The following is a 25,411-nucleotide window of genomic DNA, read 5'->3' on the forward strand; positions in this document are numbered from 1 at the left end:
GGCAATGTTCCGGAGATGAAAGAAGGAAATCCTAGAAACCTGTTTAATATGGGATTTAAATGACATGTCCTGCTCAAAAATAACAGGGTTTTTTACTTTATTACCGGAGGTCAATTTAATGCCGTCCACATTAATTGATTGACTAAGCAGTTACTTTTTCAAAGATTTTGGTCCAAATATGACAATTTCTGTCTTGTCTGAATTTACAATCAGAACATTTAAAGTCATCCAAGTTTTTATGTCTTCAAGACATGCATATGGTCTATTTAACTGGTTGGGCTCATCAGAATATATGGATAAATAAAGCTGAGTATCACCAGCATAACATTGAAAATGTATCCCATGCTGCCTGATGAAGAGAATTGGCCCAAGCACTGAACCCTGTGGTACTCCACAATTAACCCTGGAGTTAGATGAATTTTAATTTACATGAAAAAACTGGAATCTGACAAATAAGATTTAAACCATCCTAGTGCTGCTCCCTTGATCCCTACAGCATGTTCCAGCCTTTCTAAGGGAATATTGTGATCAACTGGATGAAATGCAGCACTGAGATCTAACAAGTCAAGTGAAGTCAGGTCAAGTCAAGTCAAGTCTATTTATATAGCGCTTTTTAGCAACAAGGTACTCAAAGCGCTGTACATGAGGAAAAACGTTACAATGATACTGAAAATCAAACACAGGAAAACAAATCAAATGACATTAATAATCCTTGGGAGTTTATTGGTAAGAGCTGGTTCTAATCCAATCTTTCTTGAGAGGTAATTAGCTCATTAAGTCCTCTGTGGTAAGGATTTCATCCTGTGCTTGAAGAAAAATGACAATATTAATCATTGAGGTCGCTGGTATGAGGCAGTTGTGGTCCCATCATTCAAATAGTAACAATCATGAGCACTCACTGAAGTCTAAGTAGAGAAGCTGGGTCAATGGTATAAAACAATTTTAGTCCAAACTTTTTAAATACTAATAATGTTTAGCTGTCACTGGTATGAAATAGTTGTTATACAATCCTTCTAAGAAATCTAAAAATCTATGGTAATTGGTGTAAAAACAGCTTCAGTCCAAATTTTCAAATACTAATAATATTTGGCTTTTGCTGGTAATCCCTCTGAGAAATCTGAAAATCTATGAAAAGTAATGAAATCCCACATTTAGGTAAAGTAATGTGGCGATATTAGGTACTATAACCCCAAACCCAAGGATAAAAAGCTCAACAACGCCACCCTGGGAATTTCACCCAGAGAATTTTACTTTCGTGTAAGAAAAAAGTTAATTTATAACAATACGTGTGACAACTGAGACAAGATCCAAATTTACAAAGTCAATTTATTAAATCCTAATTTAAAAATATTCTTTTAAAATACTTGTTATCAAAGAGAAAAAATAAAAACAAAACAAAACAAACAAACAAAAAAAAAACCCCACAGGAGCTGAGGTTACCCGTCGCATAAAAGGCATCAGACACAGTGAGACAACCCAAACTCAGGCATCACGGCACACAAACGAGGAAGACACCGTCACCAGCAGCACCACCAGGCCTCAGCTGCAAAAGAAACAACAATTAATAAATATCAGGAACACCCCAGTATAATAAAAAAAACGAAGTAATTTACAAAAAAAAGCTAAATCTACCCAGTAGCTTCCCCCAAACTAAGTTAAAAGAGGATTGGGACCAAATGTAGCCCACTAGCCACGCCGCAGCCGGATGTGAGCTTGACGCTCCAATGCCACACCCCAAACAATTCAACCACCAGTAAGAGCCATCGGGATCCAGACGTAGGAAACAGCCGAGCGTGCTGAAATTTGTCGCTGCAACAGTCAACAGCAGTCCGGAGACAAAACAGCAGCAATCCAGTTATCAGGAGAGACCTATGAGATTTAATTAGTTGATCACTAGTTCAGTTAAAGTAAGAAACTTGAGCCGACAATGAGAATTAACATAATTGACCGCCTGCCGATCCACATAGCCACACACACACGCGCACATGAGGAGGAAGAGAAGGAGAAGCAGCACTGTGGCGTTCACTTGTATTAATACTAAACTTAGCTTTTCTACAAAGATCAGCCATAGTGCAGCAAGAGAGAACACCTACCACAAGGAAATCAAAGCCGCATATATCACACTTTGTGATCTTATTTGTCTGCAGCCAAGTCCAACAGGACGCGAGCCACTCAGTGGTAGCTTACAGGAGACATGTGTCTCAGAGGCGTGGGGCGACTTCTTTTATACCACACCCACTTGAGTCTACCGGCAGTTCTTACCAGAACTTAGTTGTACAGAAAGAAACATCTCTAGACCACTACAGTAAGACAGGAGGGGGAAAAAAAATCATATTTCAGATTCTATTCTTAGCAGAATACAGTCCTAAGTAGTACAAAAAACCTCAGCAGGGGTAAGCAACACACACATAAGTAAAGATTTAGCAAGGGTACAGTGGAATCTTGAGAGTGCGAATATATAAGTCTGAGTGTGTTTGCAAGAATTAGATTGTCAACACTGATAGAAGCGCCATTATTCTTGAGAAGAGAGGTGGAAGTTTTATCAATCGGCCGCATAGTCCTATCAGCACACAGCTGGTAGTGGAGTGCTGGGGAAGAGCGTCGTGTTTATATAACATCCAGGAGATATTTTGTCGATAGCCAGTTAGCAGAAGTTGCCAAGGCCACATTGGGGAGCCAGATTTAGAAAAACAATAAATGTTGTGGTTAAGGCAGTTGCAAATTTCCAACTACCTTAAGAGTTTTACTGGTATGTCTCAATTGCAAATCCAAATAGCCAAATTTATGGTACTTTCCGCAGATCTCGAGCGTACAACTTCTCCAAGATTATATCCTTTAACCTCTGAGTCCAACCGCTGCCAGGCTGCGATTCTGTTCAAGACTTGTGTCCAGCTTGCGATTCTGCTCTCTTAACATTTCAGTCTGAGTGTTGATCGCTCTACAGACTCCATCCAACATTTGCGAATCACTCGATAAGCCAGGTAACCACCAACTCCAAAAAGCAGAAATCCTGTTATCAAAAGTCCAAATATGTACACATCTTCTACGTCCTCGATCGACATCGGGGTCAGACACACAATCTTCCACTGCTGCCAAGAATCCATTGTATATCCAGAGAAGAACGTCCCGTCTGGACAAGAGGGTTCTCCTTTACCCTGTCTTCCCGTCGAAAAAATTTGACCAATTACGTTGAGAGGGCTGCACGGTGGTGCAGTTGGTAGCAATGTTGCCTTGCAGCAAGAAGGTCCTGGGTTCGATTCCCGGCCGGGGATCTTTCTGCATGGAGTTTGCATGTTCTCCCCGTGCATGCGTGGGTTCTCACTGGGTACTCCGGCTTCCTCCCACAGTCCAAAGACATGCCTGTTAGGTTAATTGGTCACTCTAAATTGCCCTTAGGTGTATGAATGAATGAGTGTGTGCATGGTTGTTTGTGTGTTGCCCTGCAATGGACTGGCGACCTGTCCAGGGTGTATCCTGCCTCTCGCCCATAGATTGCTGGAGATAGGCACCAGCTCCCCCATGACCCACTATGGAATAAGCGGTAGACTGACTGACTGACGTTGAGAGTCCAGCTGACCAAATCCATAATTTACATGTTTGGAGGATATGCAAAGCGAGGCTCTGAGAAAAATACAGACAAAAAGCAGAAGCAGGAATCAGCAGGAAGGGAGAGAAAACACTTGTGTCTTCCACCGAGAGCAAGAGAAAAGAACAAAACAAGTACAGACACTACTGCATTATCTGACTTAGTGACTGCATTAGTGACTTTCACTAGTGCTGTTTCCATGCTATGATGAGCTCTGAAACCTGACTGAAACTCTTCAAACAGTTCATAACTGTCAAAATCCTCACAAACTTGATTAGCAACTATTTTCTCAAGAATTTTAGATAAAGATAAGATTGGATATAGGTCTGTCATTTAGTGAATCATCTTGATTAGGCGAATGTTTCTTAAGTAAAGGTTTAGTTACAGCTACGTCAAAAGCCTGTGGTACACATCCATTTATTAAGGATAGATTTATCGATTCTAGAATGGGACTGGTAATCAAAGGGAACACTTCCTTAAATAATTTGGTCGGGATTGGGTCTAACATACAAGTTAAAGTTTTAGATGAAGCTAATATTTCTGATAACTCAGGAAGCTCCACAGGATCAAAACAGTTCAAAAACAGATCAGTTTCTACAGGTACCTCCAATGCTGTCTCATCTACTGAGGATGAAGTAATCACATTCAGGAATATGCCAATGATTTTATTTTTAATATAACTAATTTTATTTAAAACGAATGCCATAAAATAATTACTGCTGAGAGCTGGGGGAATGGATGACTCAACAGAGCTATAACTGTATAAGTTTAGCAACTGTACTAAAGAGAAACCTAGGATTATTCTTTTTCTCTTCTATTAATGATGAGAAATAAACTGTTCTAGCTTGGCAAAGTGTCTTTTCATACAACAGTAGATTATTTTTCCAGATTAAATAGGAATCCTCTAGGTGTGTAGAGCACCATTTTCTCTCCAATTTTCTAACATTGTGCTTTAAAGTATGCAGCTCTGAATTAAAACAGGGAGCCAGTCTCCTATGAATAATAACCTTCTTTTCCAGTGGGCTAGATTGTCAAATGCATTACGCAATGAGGAAGTAACACTATGAACAAGATAATCAATTTGTGAAGGGAAAAAAACTATTATTGCCTGATCTGAGTTTTTTTGTGTTAATTGGGAAATTAAAAATGGAACAGATTCTTTAAAGGTTGTTACAACATTGTCTGATAATGATCTACTATAATGAAATTATCTTTCAGGTATGGAGTACTCAGTTAAACTAAACTCAAAAGTTAATAAAAAAGAAGCGGTGACCACCATTTCAGCCTACTGGCATGGCACACAGGTCTGCCGAGACTACCGAAAAGTTCTGCAGGGCAAACGCAGGCAGGAAGATCTATAACTTCATCATCCAGAGGATTATGCAAAAAAATACTTCCTCGGACTGAAGAGCAAACTGCCCTCCATGTCCCCGATAGACAAGAGCTGGCCTGCCAGGCCTTACTCGTTCCTGGATGGAGTCCACACTGAGCTGCGGAGGATTTTCCATCTCTGGAGGTGCAAGAAATACAGGAGCCGATTCACAGAGCAGAAAAAAAGGTGGTGTACGCCGAGAAGCTGGAAGCAAGCGAGCTCTTCAAAAGACAGGGTTATGAATATTGTAATTTCTTTACACTCAATTTCATATGTCAGCACAAGGTCCAGAGAATGAAGACAAAGGTGGGTAGGTTTGTTAATGTTTTGAGCAAAGATGGCATTAAAGGCTATATTTAGGCTATCACTTTCAGTGTCAAAAGTGTTAATATCCCCCACCATAATTACCCTATCTCTATTTAACACCAAATCAGATAAGAAGTTTCAGGACTGATCTTAAAATGGAGAATAAGGGCCTGGTGGACGGTACAAAACAACAAACAGAAGTGGTTTTAGTGCTTTGCAATTTGAATGGGGAAAACAAAGGATTAAATATCCAGAGTGATAGCAATTAATTGGTCTGGGACTAATCAATAAATCCGACTGAAAGATGGTTGCTACCCCTCCTCCTCACCCAGTATTTTGAGGTATGCGGAAATTTAAATAATTAGAAGGAGTTGACTCATTTATAGTAACATAATCCTCTTGCTGCAGCCGGGCCAGTTTCCTAGAAAGAAAAGCTACTATATCCAAAGTGCGACGGATGCCGTATCTCCGGATCAGACCAGGTTTTCCCCCAAATGTTCGCCAATTATCAATGTAGCCCATATCATACCTTAGTTAATCCAGTAACTGGTCTAATTGTTCTAATGTAAACAACAGGTAATATATATACGTGTACAGTATATATAAATGTATGTCTGTTTTTATTAATATAGCGAAATCTAGTCTGTCTTTAGTGAATTATTTTGAAAATCTGGATTTTGTGCTTTTCTGTTTCCGGTATTATTCATGCACATTGACTCCGGCTGTGCTCCGGCATCCAGCAAAAATAGACTGGTCTAGCTGGCCGTCTGCATGCCGCAGCACTTGTGCTCTGCCATCTGATGCAAGCTGACTTTTTCTCCTGACTCTGCTACGTCTCTCTCTGATACTGACTGAATTATATCTAAAGAAATATCAGATTCTTGGCTGCTGTCTGTGTTGCTGGCCATTGTAGCAGCAGTGGGCTGGGTTCCCCTTTGATGTCATAGAAGACTGCAACAAAATCGCAAAAGAGTAGTCTGGAAATTCAATTCAATTCAATTCAGTTTTATTTATATAGTGCCAATTCACAACACATGTTGTCTCAAGGCACTTCACAACAGTCAGGTACATACATTCCAATTAATCCTAACAATTGAACAGTGCAGTCGGAGTTAGCTTTTTATTCAAATTGGATAAAAAGTTTTTCTATCTAAGGAAACCCAGCAGATTGCATCCAGTCAGTGACTTGCAGCATTCCCTCCTCCCGGATGAGCATGTAGAGACAGTGGACAGTCACTGGCGTTGACTTTGCAGCAATCCCTCATACTGAACATGCATGTAGCGACAGCGGAGAGGAAAAACTCCCTTTTAACAGGAAGAAACCTCCAGCAGAACCAGGCTCAGTGTGAGCGGCCATCTGCCACGACCGACTGGGGGTTTGAGAGAACAGAGCAGAGACACAAAGAGAAGAAAGAAGCACTGATCCAGGAGTACTTTCTATGGGAAGGAAAAGTAAATGTTAGTGGATGTACCTCCTTTAGTCATTTCACCTTGAAAGAAAGAACAGATAAACTCTGAGCCAGTTTTCAAGGTTAGAGTCTGAAAGAGACCACATAGAGTTAGTTACAGTAAAAGCTCAGTCAATTTCCATGTCTAGGAGAGAGAAAGGGTTAAACACTAAAAGACAGGGCTATGTGGATCATCTGTAGAGGGTGAGCATTAAGTTGTTGCCAGCAGAAGCTCGGACAATTTCCCTCTCCAGAAAGGTGTCACAGGCAGACACAGAGCCAGGCCAGGTGTAGCTTCTACGAAGAGAAAAGGAAGAACAAGGTTAAAAGCTGAAATAACAGCGACAAATGCCTTTTTAGTTAAATTTATGACCACATATCTCAACAACTGTTTATTTTAATGGCATGAATTTACTTTTTAAAATATTTTATCAATGTTTCCTTTTCATAAATGTAATTGGGTGGAAGTGTTGGATTGTTTAAATTGTTCACTGCATGGCATTTATTTATTGTGAACTGTAGTGATGTTTAGAATATGTTATTGCTACTTTGCAGCCAAAATTTTATTAACATACAGCAAATGTTACTAAATATAAGGTTATTTTGAACATGTGATATGCATGTTTGTTCACTAATAAATAAGATTGAGTTCATCAAACAAATTCATTTGTCATTAGGGTATTTAAATTTTTATGAGTTAGCTGAACATAACTTAATTTAATGCAGGCACAAATATAGCTCAACAGAATTACATTATATTGAGTTGAACCAACCAAAATTATTCACATTTGGTGTATGTGATTTTCTCCTTTTAAAGGTAGGTGAAAACGTGTTAACTGACTCAATTAAATTACACTGTGTAGATGGATTTGGATTTGGTTCAGCTAACAAAAATTTATTGGATGGAAAAGCTGCCATCAGTTAAATTGAGTTAATCTGAGTAATTTTTATGAGTGCACAATGCATGAGAAGCATCGGTATATATTAAACATATCAGGTTCATTTAAAATAATATTATCAGTCTACACTTCTCAACCAGACAAAGGTGAAATTCCTCCTCTGTGCCGGGGTGAGACTTTACCTCAGGTAGGAAAATTGCATCACATTGACATTGTTCCAGTGTGTTGTGTTGAAGAAGAAGCTAAGCCAAAAACCAGAACTCTTGATTTGCTGGTGCTCTGTATGTTCCATGCCTTAGCTATAGTCATGAGATAGGGATCAATTCCATAAGAACAAAAACCCAAAAACAAGCATCTGAAATTACCATTATCCATAGTCTGGCCAGGCTCTTGCTCACAGATAAATTGGAGCTGCTGCTCCTTGGCAACAAAAGGAAAAAGTTCAGGAGTTTCAGGCATCTGATTTTTCACATGGATAGGATAACTCCTCTACTTCTCCTCTACTACTCCCTATTAGAGGTTTAATAAACACATTCCACTGGGAGGATACCTTGAGGTGGAGCCAGAATTTACTAAAGAGATTATCCCTGCTCATACCTAAAATCCTTAAGATCTCTCTTTAGGAGCTTGATCTCCATTAAGCAATATAGGATACATGGCAGATGATGGCTGGGTGGATGGCAGAATATTTAGATGGATGGATGAATGGATATTGCTTAGTCCTTACTGTGATTTGAAGCTGGAGCCTCAAAGAAACAAGCTTCAAATCCCTGCTGAGGCATATCTGTGTTCAGTCTGCTGGACACAACATCACTACTTCCTCTTACTTATGTTCATCCCCCAGATAAAAGGATAGATTATAGTCAGCTGCAAATACAAACGCCACATGGAAATTAGGCCAACGCAGTAGTCCAGCTGTGAGAAATCCTGATGCTGTGGTGACAGTCTGATTTGAAACCTGATGGAGTCGTAAAAACAGGATAGAGTACCATAACCCGTCACAACCATGTTGGTAACCATGGAGACTGTCTGGTGGACAGACATTATTCACAAAGGACTTACTCTGACTTGCAAGTAATGTGACAGGCACTGCTCCTCTAACAAGTGTCTCACCAAACACCTAAAGGAAATTCTGCTTCATCGACACTCTCTGGACGAGAAGGGGGATATTGTTTGATTGTATATTTTATTATATTTGAAACATAAAAAATCACATTGTTGCCAACAACCTAAGATCTAGCACAACGAAACAGTATTTTTATTGGAATACTCACAAACAGTACAGACAATAAAAAAAATATGAGGAACCGTAATGTGTAGCATTGTTCATAAAAAATCTAATAGCAGATTAGAATCACTTTCTTAAAATATATTTATATTATATCTCTTTTTACTCAAACAGTAAGCCAAGTTACCAACCAGACTTTGTTTCATAGAAAGCTATTGTATCTCTGTTGCTTGACATATTGAGTTGTGAAGCTAAGTGAGCTCAGTACTTTTGGGAGGCAGTATAATATTGTCAACACAAAAAAGCTCACAATAACAGCTACCCATGATCACATGCAAGTCTGTTAGGACAATATCTGTGGAGTACGAGCATGAAGCAGACTATACCTTACGTTTCAGATTGAAAAATGTCTTCTCTCTTGAATATCACAATAAGGACATTGATGGAAAATATCTCAAACCTCTAACTCAGGAAGGAATTACAGAGCTGAAAAAGCAACACCTTCTAAACAGCTGCAACACTGGCACTTAATGCTGATGGTAGCATTTAGTACTATCAGAACATTTCTCACGGAAAAGATCTATCTTGTTTAATCTGTAACAACACATACGGAGAGGGAAGATATTTTCTGCCTTGTGATACAAAGTGATCAGAATAAAGAAAATACAATCCTTCAAAGTTTTTCACAATCAGGATTTTAAGCCTTTGACAGAAAGGTGTTTCTGCTTGCAGACACAAAAAGCTTTTCCAACACGTTATGACACATAACAGCAGAAAGCAGCATTTTATTACTTAAAGGATAAGGCTGCCAGGATTCTCCACCTCTTTTAATTATCACATATTCCTTGAAAAAATAAAAATATAGAGTATAAATATTTTATATGTTATGTCTTTTTTATGTGAGGCACTCTATAGATCTATTTTTAGATCTTTCTTTATTTCCTTTCTATTAAATGACATGACATGAAATTGTATTTGAAAAACAGATTTTGTTCTATTTTTCATTTTGGTCAAACTTGCAATTTTCAGATCATCAAACAAATTTCAATGTCATAAGAATGACCTAAGCAAAAGTAAAAAAACATTTGGGAAATGATGATTTTTTTTTGTAAAAGGGGAAAAAAACAACCTGGGCATAGCTGAAAAAAGAATTGGTTCACTTGTAAACTCATTCAGACTCCAGTGAACCAAAGTGAGAAGCATTATCCACAATTGGAGAACACAGGGAACACTGGTGAACATTCCCAGCAGTGGACTGTCTACCAAAATTACTCCAAGAAACCATCAATGACTCATCCAAAAGGTCACAGAAGAACCTAGGACAACATCTAGACCACTGCAGGCTTCACTTGTCTTAATTAAGGTCAGAGTTCAGGATTCAACAATAAGAGAGCCTGGGGAAAAAAGGTATCCATTGGACAGTTCCATGGCCACTGCTGACCAAAAATAATACAAAGGCCTGTTTCACATTTGCCAAAAAAAAAAACATCTTGATGATCTCCAAATTTTGGTAAGATTTGTGTGGATTAATGAGGCAAAGGTGGAACTTTTTGTTAAGACATATTTTCCGTTACATCTGGGCTAAAACTCAGACACCATCTCTGATAAAAGAACATTATACAGACAGCCAAACATGTTGGTGGTGGTGTGATGGTCTTGGGCTGCTTTGCTTTTTCAAGATCTGGACAAATTACCATAATGGATGAAGCACGGAATACTGCTCCAAAAGTAAATCATGGCAGGAAACAGGCAGTTCATGCTGTAAAACTCTTTAATGAGGCTGAATTAAAATCATTCTACAAAGAAGAGTGGCCAAAATTCCTCCACAGTGACGAAAGGATCATTGCCAGTTATCACAAACAATTGATAGCAGTTGTTGCTGCCAAATGTGAAACAACCAATTATTAGGTTTAGGGGGGTATTACTTTGTCACAGAGGGTCAGGTTGGTTTGGATGGTGTTTTTACCCTTCATAAATAAAATCCTTTTTTGAAAATTGCAGTTTGTATTTACTCAGATTATCTTTCATATCAAAACAGTTGCTGGCCTGAAACATTTTAGTTTGACAATAGAAGAAAAAAATCGGAAATCTGTAAGGGGATAAATAGTTTTTAACAGCACTGTATAGAATTGTGATTTCATTATTGATTAAAATAGAAAACCTGAAGAATTAGGTGGATTTGATATGGGTGCAAAAAGAGAATATAATGATAGTCTTACAGGCAGTTGCCAAGATCCTGGCTGGCAGTCATCCAAAACAGAGTGAGTCACAGACAGAAAGGATGCCTTGTGGTCGCATTAAACAGCACCACCAGAACCAGGGGTGTGATGGGGGTCTTGTTTTTGGTTTGAGGTCAGGTATTCATATCCTGCAAGTGCTCAGCACATGCAAGGTAGGCTCCACACATGACCAGGAGTAGCCAGGCCTAACGCCCCATGTCATGCTGAGTTCCCAGGTTGTTTGGGGAGTCAAGCAAGTATTGGATTAGCACAGACATCAACTCCTCTGCTGGATTACCCCCATAAAATGTGTGTATATTTTATAAACTCCTTATACTTTTTAACTTCTTTGATGTTGCAACCAAAAACTTTTATGTATTTTGTTAGGATTGAATGTGACAGTAGTCCATCATTATGGAGGAAAAGGAAAATTATCATTTTTAAATAAAATTTGTTTACAAAAAAAACTAAAAAAGTGGGTGGTTCTACTTTAGAACCCTTCAATGACATCTTATTTCCATAGATTGTCTTCAGGGGTCACCTAATTAGTTAAAATAGTCCACCAGTGTGTAATTGAATCTCAGTAAGAGTGCAGCTGTTCTATGAAGGCCTCACAGTGCTGTTAGTTAGTTACATTAGTAAACAAACAGCATCATGAAGACCAAGGAGCAGACAGAGCTGTGGGGAAGTTGAAAGCAGGGTTAAGTTTTAAAACAATAATCCAAGCTTTGAACATCTAACAGAGATCTGTTCAATCCATGGAACATGGAAAGACCAACGGCAGAACCTACCGAGACATTGCAAATCACTTAAACTGAGATCATTATTTAGAGAAGCATCTGAGAGCTGAAAGGCCAATGGTTACTCTGGAGGAGCCACAGAGAAGATAAGAAAGCCAGTGTTGAAAGACATAAATAGGAAGTCCTGTTTGCAGCTTGCCACAAGCTACAGGTCCTTCTCAAAATATTAGCATATTGTGATAAAGTTCATTATTTTCCATAATGTAATGATGAAAATTTAACATTCATATATTTTAGATTCATTGCACACTAACTGAAATATTTCAGGTCTTTTATTGTCTTAATACAGATGATTTTGGCATACAGCTCATGAAAACCCAAAATTCCTATCTCACAAAATTAGCATATCATTAAAAGGGTCTCTAAACGAGCTATGAACCTAATCATCTGAATCAACGAGTTAACTCTAAACACCTGCAAAAGATTCCTGAGGCCTTTAAAACTCCCAGCCTGGTTCATCACTCAAAACCCCAATCATGGGTAAGACTGCCGACCTGACTGCTGTCCAGAAGGCCACTATTGACACCCTCAAGCAAGAGGGTAAGACACAGAAAGACATTTCTGAACGAATAGGCTGTTCCCAGAGTGCTGTATCAAGGCACCTCAGTGGGAAGTCTGTGGGAAGGAAAAAGTGTGGCAGAAAACGCTGCACAACGAGAAGCGCCTGACCTGGGCTACAGAGAAGCAGCACTGGACTGTTGCTCAGAAGTCCAAAGTACTTTTTTCGGATGAAAGCAAATTCTGCATGTCATTCGGAAATCAAGGTGCCAGAGTCTGGAGGAAGACTGGGGAGAAGGAAATGCCAAAATGCCAGAAGTCCAGTGTCAAGTACCCACAGTCAGTGATGGTCTGGGGTGCCGTGTCAGCTGCTGGTGTTGGTCCATTGTGTTTTATCAAGGGCAGGGTCAATGCAGCTAGCTATCAGGAGATTTTGGAGCACTTCATGCTTCCATCTGCTGAAAAGCTTTATGGAGATTAAGATTTCATTTTTCAGCACGACCTGGCACCTGCTCACAGTGCCAAAACCACTGGTAAATGGTTTACTGACCATGGTATCACTGTGCTCAATTGGCCTGCCAACTCTCCTGACCTGAACCCCATAGAGAATCTGTGGGATATTGTGAAGAGAACGTTGAGACACTCAAGACCCAACACTCTGGATGAGCTAAAGGCCGCTATCGAAGCATCCTGGGCCTCCATAAGACCTCAGCAGTGCCACAGGCTGATTGCCTCCATGCCACGCCGCATTGAAGCAGTCATTTCTGCAAAAGGATTCCCGACCAAGTATTGAGTGCATAACTTTACATGATTATTTGAAGGTTGACGTTTTTTGTATTAAACACTTTTCTTTTATTGGTCGGATGAAATATGCTAATTTTGTGAGATAGGAATTTCGGGTTTTCATGAGCTGTATGCCAAAATCATCCGTATTAAGACAATAAAAGACCTGAAATATTTCAGTTAGTGTGCAATGAATCTAAAATATATGAATGTTAAATTTTCATCATGACATTATGGAAAATAATGAACTTTATCACAATATGCTAATATTTTGAGAAGGACCTGTATGTTGGGACTGCAGCATAAATGTGAAAGGTGCTCTGGTCAGATGAAAAAATGCCTCAGTAGTGCTTTCCAGACTAAACTTTGCTTTCTAAAAATCTTCCTACACCCATGAACAGTTAAGGAAACCTGATCAGATATAACATGCACACGAAAATGAAAAGGTTTGATCAGAATGAATACGTTCGCAAGGCACTGTAGATGTTTTCCTACACCTACTGGTTTTAACATTGGGCCACAGTGTATGTAGTATGCACCACATGTTACGCAATTATTTTATACAATCACACAGCCTCAAACATATTAAAAATGGATGACCTAATCCAACTACATCAAGTGCTGGTGATGCTGTCTAATGTGTTTATGAGGCAGTCTCTGTGTCTGGTGACCTTCCTCTAGTGACTGGTCCAATGTGCCACATGGTCTCAAATCAGATCATTTACACTTTCCTCACTGTTCTGAAAATGTATCAAGTTCCATTAAAAGCAGGCTGTTTCATGCTAACAGAGATGCTTCATTGTTTTGTTTTCTTTTAGTGAGTTTACTTTCATCTGTGCCAATAAGCTTTTCATGTGATTTGTTAATGCTTGAATTGCAGAATTGTGACAAAATTATCCATTAATATCATTTGCTGGTGGCGACATCCATAAAAAAGTATTTCAACATTTGATAGAAACTGTATACACATGGCAGCACTACAGCTTAGTTTTCTTATTTAAACATCAAGTGTTAATCATATAGATGGGAGCAGTAGCAGTATTACACAGCTACTTTAAGTAACAGACATAAACACGTCGCTCAAACGTTTAAATATGGGCAAACCTTAGGGCCAGGTATGTTTCTAACTAGCACATTTCACTAAGCTGTTGAATAAATGATTTTACTTAAAGACAGGTTTCCGGAGAAGCAGCCATGTTACCATTTGGCTGCGGTTCTTTCAAGAACCTCTCCACCTCCTGTGAATCAACCGTTACACTCTTTGGTCGGACATCATCTATTCCTTCATTGTCTTTATTCTTCTCCTCCTTAATAATCTTTTCTTGCTCTTCTCTCTCTCCCTTCTCTTCATCATCATTCCCTTCTGCCCTGTTGCTACACATCTTCATATTACAATCATCTGTCAGTGTGATGCTTTCAAGGTTGTCTGCTGGTGCAGAGGGCTTCTTCTTGATAAACAAGAAGTTGCAAGTAGCTAGAACCATTGCTGAAAGCACCACCTCACATCCTGCCAGCAGGAAGACGTACATGTAGTTCTTGGTAGCATCGAGAAGCCGACCTGAGACAAAGAGGACAAAAGTAAGGAAAAGGATGAGAAGAAGAAATGTGGGGGGAGCATCTTCCTACCATCACACAGTAAATACTAAATACATTTAATTGGGGTGTAATAGTTAGTTATTACAGCCAGTGTACTGCTTTGTAAAAGTATTCATACCTCTTGAACTTTGTTTATATTTTGTAACATTTCAACCAAAAACTTTATTGGGATTTTTTTGTAGACCAACATAAACTTGCACAAAGGTATAAAATGAAAGGAAAATGAATTAACACTTACCTTTCTTTGCAATTATAGCTGAGGATCTTTTGGGTTACAGTGCGGAAAATAAGTATTTAATACATCAGTAATAGTGCAAGTTTTCCCACTAATAAAGAATGGAGAGGCTACGGAGGAGTCTGCAATTTTTATCGTAGGTACACTTTAACTGTGAGAGACAGAATTTAAAAGTAAAATTGAGAAAATCACATTGTACGATATTTAAATAATTAATGAGCCTTTTACTGCATAAAAGTATTTGATTCAACTGAAAAATAGATTTAAAGTTTTGTTACAGATACCTTTGTTTATATTCACAGAGGTCAGATGTTTCCTATGGTTCCTATAGTTCCTGACCAGGTTTGCACACACTGGAGTGCATTTTGGCTATAGCTTGGCAACATGGGTTCAGCTCTGTCCAAAGAGGTTTTATTGGGTTCAGGTCTGGAGACTGGCTGGGCCACTCCAGGCCCTTGCAATGCTTCTTACGGAGCCACTTCTTAGTTGCCTTGGCTGTGTGTTTTGGGTCACTGTCATGCTGGCGGACCCAGTCTCCACCAATCTTCAATGTCCTTACTCAGGGAAAGAGGTTGCTACCCAAAATCTCACAATACACTGTCCCATCCATCCATCCTCCTTTCAATACGGTCTAGTCATCCTGTCCCCTTAGCAGAAAAGCAGCATCAAAGCATGACGTTTCCACCCCGATGCTTCACGGTTGGGATGGTGTTCGTGGAATTGTGCTCATCCTTCCTCTTCCAAACACAGTGAGTGGAGTTTACACCAAAAAGTTCTACTTTGGTCTCATGACCACATGATCTTCTCACATTGAGTAAAGCGGGTTGCTTCTTCCAACATCATTGAAGAAAGGATTGAGATCGCAGCTCTGCAGACCTTCCTGCATGCTGACCCAGCGCAAGCTACCCCTGTGCTACTGAGAGCAGCCCCTCTGGCTTCTTTGTTTCACTGCCCAGCACGGAGCCAGACAGGGCCACCTTCACTACACAAACCATTCCCTTTGGACCTCCCATTCTCCTTCTTCAAAACGGTTTGTGTATTAGGTAGCAGTTGGGCAGAGAAATTTAGTTTAGGATGAAACAATCTAAATATTGTTTATTTCATGGCATTTTTGCTTTTTTTGTGGTGGTAAAACGGATACCTGGTGAAGCTAACGCAAACATGCCTCAAAGCCCTGAAGCTACTCTATTTGTTCTGTGTTGTGTTTTAAAGTTACGATGGATGGCAAATTAAACATTAAAACTCAATTATCCAAAAATGATTTTTTCTAATTTGGCAAATCATTCTTTAAAATGTTATTTTATTGAAATAATGTTTTACTTGCCTGTTGATTTTCCATTGTAACTGATTGTTTGAAGACATTGGTTCATTTTGCTTGGTGGTTTTAGTTGAATGGTTATAGCCTTATATAGAGTTTGTTCACTGAAATATTTTAACTTGGACTTGAATTATGTTAATACATTCTTACATTTTGGAAAGTCGTTGTTGTGAATTTATTCCAAATGTGTGCCATGTTTGCTGTTTGAGAATGCCAGTGCTCGAATTACTCTTTTGTCTATTGTACTAATACCAGCGCCATATTGGGCTGGTATTTCCAGGACAATACTTGACAAGACTGAATGGTTATTTAATGAAATATTAAATAATATAAGCATCCTAACTGCGCAAAAGGAGTGTCTGCAAATGGCAATTTTAAATCCTGCCAACAATTCTCATTTGGACTACAGTCTAGACCTGGACCAGGCCATTCCAACACATGAATATGCTTTGATCTAAACCATTCCACATCCATTGTAGCTCTGTCTATATTTTGAGGCTTGTTGTCCCACTAAACGGTGAATATCCACCCCAGTCTCAAGTCTTCTGCAGACTCTAAAAATGTTTCCTTCAAAGTCCCTGCTGAAGAAACGTATCCCCAAAGTTTAATAAACCACAATGTTTCACAGGGATGAGACATATTGTGAGTTTTGATTTATGTGCAATGTTAGCTTTCCACCACATACAATATTAGCATATTGTGATAAAGGTAATTATTTTCCATAATGTAATGATGAAAATTTAACATTCATATATTTTAGATCCATTGCACACTAACTGAAATATTTCAGGTCTTTTATTGTCTTAATACGGATGATTTTGGCATACAGCTCATGAAAACCCAAAATTCCTATCTCACAAAATTAGCATATTTCATCCAACCAAAAACAGAAAAGTGTTTTTAATACAAAAAACGTCAACCTTCAAATAATCATGTACAGTTATGCACTCAATACTTGGTCGGGAATCCTTTGGCTGAAATGACTGCTTCAATGCGGCGTGGCATGGAGGCAATCAGCCTGTGGCACTGCTGAGGTCTTATGGAGGCCCAGGATGCTTCGATAGCGGCCTTTAGCTCATCCAGAGTGTTGGGTCTTGAGTGTCTCAACGTTCTCTTCACAATATCCCACAGATTCTCTATGGGGTTCAGGTCAGGAGAGTTGGCAGGCCAATTAGGCACAGTGATACCATGGTCAGTAAACCATTTACCAGTGGTTTTGGCACTGTGAGCAGGTGCCAGGTCGTGCTGAAAAATGAAATCTTCATCTCCATAAAGCTTTTCAGCAGATGGAAGCATGAAGTGCTCCACAATCTCCTGATAGCTAGCTGCATTGACCCTGCCCTTGATAAAACACAGTGGACCAACACCAGCAGCTGACACGGCACCCCAGACCATCACTGACTGTGGGTACTTGACACTGGACTTCTGGCATTTTGGCATTTCCTTTTCCCCAGTCTTCCACCAGACTCTGGCACCTTGATTTCCGAATGACATGCAGAATTTGCTTTCATCCGAAAAATTTACTTTGGACCACTGAGCAACAGTCCAGTGCTGCTTCTCTGTAGCCCAGGTCAGGCGCTTCTGCCGCTGTTTCTGGTTCAAAAGTGGCTTGACCTGGGGAATGCGGCACCTGTAGCCCATTTCCTGCACACGTCTGTGCACGGTGGCTCTGGATGTTTCTACTCCAGACTCAGTCCACTGCTTCCGCAGGTCCCCCAAGGTCTGGAATCGGCCCTTCTCCACAATCTTCCTCAGGGTCCGGTCACCTCTTCTCGTGCAGCGTTTTCTGCCACACTTTTTCCTTCCCACAGACTTCCCACTGAGGTGCCTTGATACAGCACTCTGGGAACAGCCTATTCGTTCTGAAATTTCTTTCTGTGTCTTACCCTCTTGCTTGAGGGTGTCAATAGTGGCCTTCTGGACAGCAGTCAGGTCGGCAGTCTTACCCATGATTGGGGTTTTGAGTGATGAACCAGGCTGGGAGTTTTAAAGGCCTCAGGAATCTTTTGCAGGTGTTTAGAGTTAACTCGTTGATTCAGATGATTAGGTTCATAGCTCGTTTAGAGACCCTTTTAATTATATGCTAATTTTGTGAGATAGGAATTTTGGGTTTTCATGAGCTGTATGCCAAAATCATCCGTATTAAGACAATAAAAGACCTGAAATATTTCAGTTAGTGTGCAATGAATCTAAAATATATGAATGTTACATTTTCATCATGACATTATGGAAAATAATTAACTTTATCACAATATGCTAATATTTTGAGAAGGACCTGTATAGCATTTTACATGGAGGCCATGAATTCAGTTTAGGTCTCATTTGACCAGAGCACCTTCTTACACTTACAGGGGTTGAACAATGAAACTGAAACACCTGTCATTTTAGTGTGGGAGGTTTCATGGCTAAATTGGACCAGCCTGGTAGCCAGTCTTCATTGATTGCACATTGCACCATTAAGAGCAGAGTGTGAATGGTCAATTAGCAGGATAAGAGCACAGTTTTGCTCAAAATATTGAAATGCACACAACATTACGGGTGACATACCAGAGTTCAAAAGAGGACAAATTGTTGGTGCACGTCTTGCTGGTGCATCTGTGACCAAGACAGCAAGTCTTTGTGATGTATCAAGAGCCACGGTATCCAGGATAATGTCAGCATACCACCAAGAAGGACGAACCACATCCAACAGGATTAACTGTGGACGCAAGAGTAAGCTGTCTGAAAGGGATGTTCGGGTGCTAACCCGGATTGTATCCAAAAAAACATAAAACCACGGCTTCCCAAATCACGGCAGAATTAAATGTGCACCTCAACTCTCCTGTTTCCACCAGAACTGTCCGTCGGGAGCTCCACAGGGTCAATATACACGGCCGGGCTGCTATAGCCAAACCTTTGGTCACTCATGCCAATGCCAAACATCGGTTTCAATGGTGCAAGGAGTGCAAATCTTGGGCTGTGGACAATGTGAAGCATGTATTGTTCTCTGATGAGTCCACCTTTAATGTTTTCCCCACATCTGGAAGAGTTATGGTGTGGAGAAGCCCCAAAGAAGCGTACCACCCAGACTGTTGCAAGCCCAGAGTGAAGCATGGGGGTGGATCAGTGATGGTTTGGGCTGCCATATCATGGCATTCCCTTGGCCCAATACTTGTGCTAGATGGGCGCGTCACTGCCAAGGACTACCGAACCATTCTTGAGGACCATGTGCATCCAATGGTTCAAACATTGTATCCTGAAGGCGGTGCCGTGTATCAGGATGACAATGCACCAATACACACAGCAAGACTAGTGAAAGATTGGTTTGATGAACATGAAAGTGAAGTTGAACATCTCCCATGGCCTGCACAGTCACCAGATCTAAATGTTATTGAGCCACTTTGGGGTGTTTTGGAGGAGCGAGTCAGGGATCATTTTCCTCCACCAGTATCACGTAGTGACCTGGCCACTATCCTGCAAGAAGAATGGCTTAAAATCCCTCTGACCACTGTGCAGGACTTGTATATGTCATTCCCAAGACGAATTGACGCTGTATTGGCCGCAAAAGGAGGCCCTACACCATACTAATAAATTATTGTGGTCTAAAACCAGGTGTTTCAGTTTCATTGTCCAACCCCTGTATTTGCTGTGACCCCACGTGTCTTGTGAGACTGAGCAACAGGAATTCTTTTGGCTTTTTTCAGCAATAGCTGTCTTCTTCCCACTTTTCGATGAAGTGCAAGTTGTTCGATTGACAGATTTTCCCATCTGAACTGTGGATCTCTATAGCTCCCCCCTGGGTTACCGTGGGGCTTTTCGCTGAGGCACAAAACTGAACAGCTGCATTCAGACTCAGATTATTATACCAACAGCTGGATTCTTTTTTTACTAATTAGGTGACCTCTGAAGGGACATGGTTTAGTTGGCCTTGTTTTGGCTTATCAGAGTAAAGGGGTCTGAATGCAAATACACATCACAGCTTTCAGATTTCTTTTGTAAAATCAATTTTGTTAAACCTTGACAGTTATACAGTTTTGTGTTGGTCAATCACATAAAGCTTCAATAAAAGACACTGAAGTTTCTTATAAAGTTCAAAAGAATGTGAATATTTTTGCGAGGTGCAGTAGGTACCCAAAAAATGAATTGATTAGACTTTAAATTTTACTTTAAAATAAAGTGGATTGTTTAGACAAATCTAGTGCTTACTGACCTGCACCCGGTGGTCCCACCAGCACAGCAATAGCCTCCATTAGTAGGACAAGGCCAATTGCACTGGAGAATTTTTCAGTGCCCACTATAGTCATTAGCACTTCAAACTGCAGTGCACCCACCATGCCATAGGAGATGCCAAAGAAGATGCAGAAAACTACCAGAGATGCATAGTCTTTGGACTGGACAGAATTTAGAAAATTGTTAACTTACAGATCTTAAACATTTTACTTTTTTTCTTTGTAGTTTACAACAAAGAAGCTTTCACCCACCTGTGAGCCAATCAGGTCAGCAGTTCCATTGAAAAGCATTGCAAAGCTGAAGAAGTATACACAACGAGGCCGAACCCATTTCAGTCCAGCAATCACACCACAGGTTGGTCGTGCAAACATATCAATGAAACCCAGGATGGTGAGCAGGAGTGCAGACTTGGTGTCCTCATTTCCCAGCTCCTTAGCATAGCTCACAACAAACACTGGTGGTACAAACAAGCCCAGCACCATGATGGATGCGGCTACGGTGTAGATGACAAACCCTTCATCTTTGAATACAGAGAAGTCCAGTAGTTTTGGTTTGACCTTCTTCTTCTCTATCCCCTTGTCTCCCAAATCCTTTGTCATAGGAGCAACAAGAGGCTTCATGAGGGCCCCGCACACACAGCAGTTCAATAGAAGCCCACCAAGAATGAGGAAACCTCCCCTCCATCCATACTGGTACTGAAGAACCTGACCCAGAGGCGAGAGGCAGCACAGGACCACAGGGCTCCCAGCAGCTGAAAGGCCATTGGCCAGAGGACGCTTCTCACTAAAGTAACGATTCAGCATGATTAGAGATGGCTGGAAGTTCAGAGATAATCCAAGACCTTTGGCAAAGACAAGAAACACAAATTTTACATAAAAAGACTGACAGTAAATATGTAACACCAGAAGATTAGTTGCTTTGTGAAAACTGGACTTGAGAATCCATCTCATACATTTGTTTACATGTGTGTGTTATTGGCCACTGTTCAGGACAGTTAGACAGCTGCATGAAGAAAAAAAATACATTGACCAACGTTCTGAAGGACATAAAGTTTGTGCTTTAGTGCTCAAATGATTTTGGGCCTGATCTCCAAATAGGGGGCACTAAATTGCTTGTACAAAAAAAATTGCACGTGCAATAAGTGGGCGTGTTGCGTACACATTTCACAGATTGCGCGCGCTATGGACAACAGGTGCAAAAGAGGTGCAGACTGCCCTATTTAAATTAGGAAATTGCGTTTGCTACTGAATGGCTGCAACTGCCAACCAATGGAGCAAGAAGATAGACGAACAAAAGCTGTGGCGCTTTAAACATGCAGCGGCTGTTGTGCCGCATCATTATAAATGACCCAATTGCTGATTTTCTTTCCTTCTGTTACGGTCTGCTCCTGCTTTTCTGGACTGTTGCAGTTTGTTAGCCTTTGTCGTCGCTATTCACTGTAGCAGGTTTGTAATTTCAGCCTCTGCCCTGACAAAATTATTTCTTCTATCTGTTCCGTTGCGCTGGGCGCCTCAGATTGCGTAATCGCGCATGCAGAAGGCAGAGGTTGGCGTTGTTCTGTGTGCAGATGCTTTATGTTGAAGGTTCGGACAGACCCACTGAGGGAAAGACATCCTCCTCGCCTTTAATCAAAATATAGGATTACAGGTTATTGTGCACAGGGCAGCTGGTCTAGGATGACAACACTACAGGAGCGCACACAGCTTGTTAACCGTGTTACTCGACGTAACTTGCAACAAATTAGCCAAACAATATTAACAATATAAAAGACAAACATCTCTGTCAATTAATTTATTAGAGGTTTGCGTCCCTTGATATTTGAATTATTTTTGTTTTTTTGAGAATATATGTTTGATGAGTTTGGAGTGGGACCAGTCGGAGAGCGCCTGGTGGCTGGGTTGCTCCTCATGGGACACGGCCAGGCCAAACCCCAACGAGAAACGCAGGGCCATCCCCCAGTGGGCCCACCACCTGCAGGGAGAACCATGAGGGACTGGTGCAAAGAGGATTGGGCAGCGGACAAAGGTGGAGACCTCGGCGGCCCGATCTCTGGATGCTTAGGCTTGCTCTAGGGACGTGGAATGTCACCTCGCTGGGGGGGGGGGAAGGAGATTGAGCTTGTGTGGGAGGTCGAGAGATATCGACTAGAAATAGTCTGGCTCATCTCCACGCACAGCGTGAGCTCTGGAACCCATCTCCTCGAGAGGGGCTGGCCTCTCTTCTACACTTGAGTGGCCCATGAGGAGAGGCGGCGGGCTGGGATGGGTTTGCTTGTTGCCCCCTGGCACAGCCGTCTCGTGTTGGGGTTTATCCCAGTGGATGAGAGGGACACATCCCTGTGCCTTCTGGTCAGGGACAGTTCTCTGACTGTCGTTTCGGCCTACGGGCCGAGCAGTAGTGCGGAGTTCCCAGCCTTCTTTTTGTCCCTGTCGGGCGTGCTAGATAGTACCCCTTCCGAGGACTCCAATTATTCTGCTGGGGGACTTCAACGCCCAAGTGGAAAACAACAGTGATGTTGTGGGGCTGTCATGGTTGTCATGGCCTCTTCAACATTGCGTGGCGGTTGGGGACACTACCTCTGGACTGGCAGACAGGGGTGGTGGTCCCCCTTCATAAGAAGGGTGAATGGAGCGTGTGTTCCAACTATAAAGGGATCACACTCCTCAGCCTTCCTGATAAGGCCTACGCCAGAGTATTGGAGAGGAGAGATAGTCGAACCTCAGTTTCAGGAGGATCAGTGTGGTTTTCGTCCCGGCCGTGGAACACTGAACTAGCTCTACACCCTCTACAGGGTACTCGAGGGTTCATCGGAGTTTGCCCAACCGGTCCACATGTGTTTTGTAGACCTGGAGAAGGAATTCAACTGTGTCCCTCGTGGTGCCCTGTCGGGGGTACTCCAGGAGTATGGAGTTGGGGGCCCTTTATTAGGGGCCATCCGGTCTCTGTGCAAGCGGAGCAGGGGTTTGGCCCGCATTGCTGGCACTAAGTGGGACCTTTTCCCAGTGCATGTTGGACTCTGTCACCGCCCTTTGTCACCGGTCCTGTTCATAACTTTTATGGACAAGATTTCTAGGCGCAACCAATGGCCGGAGGGGTTCTGGTTTGGGAACCAGTGGATTACGTATCTTCTTTTTGCTGATGACGTGGTCCTGCTTGCCCCCTCTAGCCAAGACCTACAGCATGCACTGGGGCGGTTCTCAGCCGAGTTTGAAGTGGCTGGGATGAAGATCAGGTCCTCCAAGTCAGAGGCCATGGTTCTTGACTGGAAAAGAATGGCTTGTCCACTGTCCTCAGGTTGGAGGGGAGTTTCTGCCTCAAGTGGAGGAGTTCAAGTATCTTGGGGTCTTGTTCACGAGTAAGCGAAGAATGGAGTGGGAGATCGCCAGATGGACCGGTGTGGCTGCCGCAGTAATGGGAACGCTGTGCCTGTCCGTTGTGGTGAAGAGAGAGCCGAGCCGAAAAGCGAAGCTCTCGATTTACCGCTCGGTCTACGTTCCTACCCTCACCTATGGCCGTGAACTTTGGGTCATGACGAAAGAACGAGATCCCGGATACAAGTGGCTAAAATGAGCTTCCTCCGTAGGGTGGCCGGGCACTCCCTTAGAGATAGAGGGAGGAGCTCGGCCATCGGGGAGGGGCTTGGAGTAGAGCCACTACTCCTCCACATCAAGAGGAGCCATTTGAGGTGGCTTGGGCATCTATACTGGATGCCTCCTGGACGCCATCCTCTGGAGGTGTTTCAGGCTCGTCCCACCGGGAGGAGGCCCAGGGGACAGCCCAGGACATGCTGGAGGGACAACGTCTCTCGGCTGGCCTGGGAACGCCTTGGGCTGCCCCCGGAGGAGCTGGAGGAGGTGTCTGGGGAGAGGGACTTCTGGGTGTCTCTAAAGAGATTGTTGCCCCCGCGTTCCTGGTCCCGGGTGAAGTGGAAGACGACGACGAGTTTGGAGTTCATCATAAACAGCCACAATATTCAAGCCTGAACGTAATATTAGCAACATAAACACAGTTTGTTGTAGGAGTTGACTTTATTTCTTTCCTATTATTTATATTATCAACATCACAGCGGGTCCTTTGCATGACGTGCAAGTTAACAGGCTGTGATTAACAGCCACTGATTATTTATATAGACACTTCACCATGATCAGGTTTGTGCTTCAGCAGCAGATCTCACTGAAAGCGATGGTGTGCTGGAATGATCCAAACCCAAGAAAAAGGATTACACTGAGTTTTATTATAGGAGAAATGTCATGGCTTCTGTTTGTGATTGGCTCCAAATCAGAGCTAAGATAATCCTACATGGGATCCTATATTCTCATCTATTCTTTATTATTTTTATTTTTGACAATCCTAATCTCTTGACACACGTAAAGAAGGTTCTCTCTCCCCGTCATCTGTCATTCAATCTATGCCTCCTTCTCGCCACAGTGACAGCAGACATTTTTGTGCCCCAGTTAGTACCTTCAGTTCATATGTGCTAAATCTAGACGCAGAAACAGCACCCGTTTCAGGTTTGATACATGGCGTTGCGTGTGGTAAAAGATTACATTTGCATATTCCACTCCCACACATTTGCACGTTTGCGTCATTGTTATATGTTTTGCATATTCATGAAGGCAATCATGCTAGACAGCTTGCGCCCACTGTTTCCCTGATTTAACACATGCAATCCAATTAGCACCTTGTTCGTAGATCAGCTTTGCGAACGCTAACAGGTTTGTGTGTGGATGTTTATACACGCAAACCTTTTGAAGATCGGGCCCTTAATGTAGTACCACCTGCTTTGGTAACTGGAATCATCATGCTTTTAACCGAACTAAAGCTGGATTTTTTGATTTCCCTAATGGTACATGGTTGTTTTTTACTGACCAATAGATGGAAACATTAATGAACTCCCAATACAATCAATTGCAG

General features: G+C 41.6%; 1 protein-coding gene and 1 long non-coding RNA gene across 3 annotated transcripts in view; one reads left to right on the top strand and one right to left on the bottom strand.

Annotated features, from left to right (window-relative positions):
- Positions 1 to 21,231, top strand: part of LOC124864699 — a 26,100-nt gene extending 4,869 nt beyond the window's left edge. The window contains exons 3-4 of the long non-coding RNA XR_007037346.1: positions 20,723 to 20,851; positions 21,099 to 21,231. This is a non-coding gene — a long non-coding RNA (uncharacterized LOC124864699). The remainder of the gene's footprint in view (positions 1 to 20,722; positions 20,852 to 21,098) is intronic.
- LOC124864697 (monocarboxylate transporter 4-like) overlaps positions 13,427 to 25,411 on the bottom strand; it is a 23,749-nt gene continuing 11,764 nt past the window's right edge. For both annotated transcript variants that reach the window (XM_047359569.1, XM_047359570.1), the window contains exons 5-7: positions 20,749 to 21,338; positions 20,478 to 20,658; positions 13,427 to 14,697 (exon numbers count right to left, since the gene is read on the bottom strand). In XM_047359569.1, the coding sequence (XP_047215525.1) occupies positions 14,306 to 14,697; positions 20,478 to 20,658; positions 20,749 to 21,338 (1,163 nt within the window). In that variant the 3' untranslated portion in view covers positions 13,427 to 14,305. The remainder of the gene's footprint in view (positions 14,698 to 20,477; positions 20,659 to 20,748; positions 21,339 to 25,411) is intronic.

The sequence above is a fragment of the Girardinichthys multiradiatus genome, chromosome Y (genome assembly GCF_021462225.1).
Source record: "Girardinichthys multiradiatus isolate DD_20200921_A chromosome Y, DD_fGirMul_XY1, whole genome shotgun sequence".
Lineage (NCBI taxonomy): Eukaryota > Metazoa > Chordata > Actinopteri > Cyprinodontiformes > Goodeidae > Girardinichthys > Girardinichthys multiradiatus.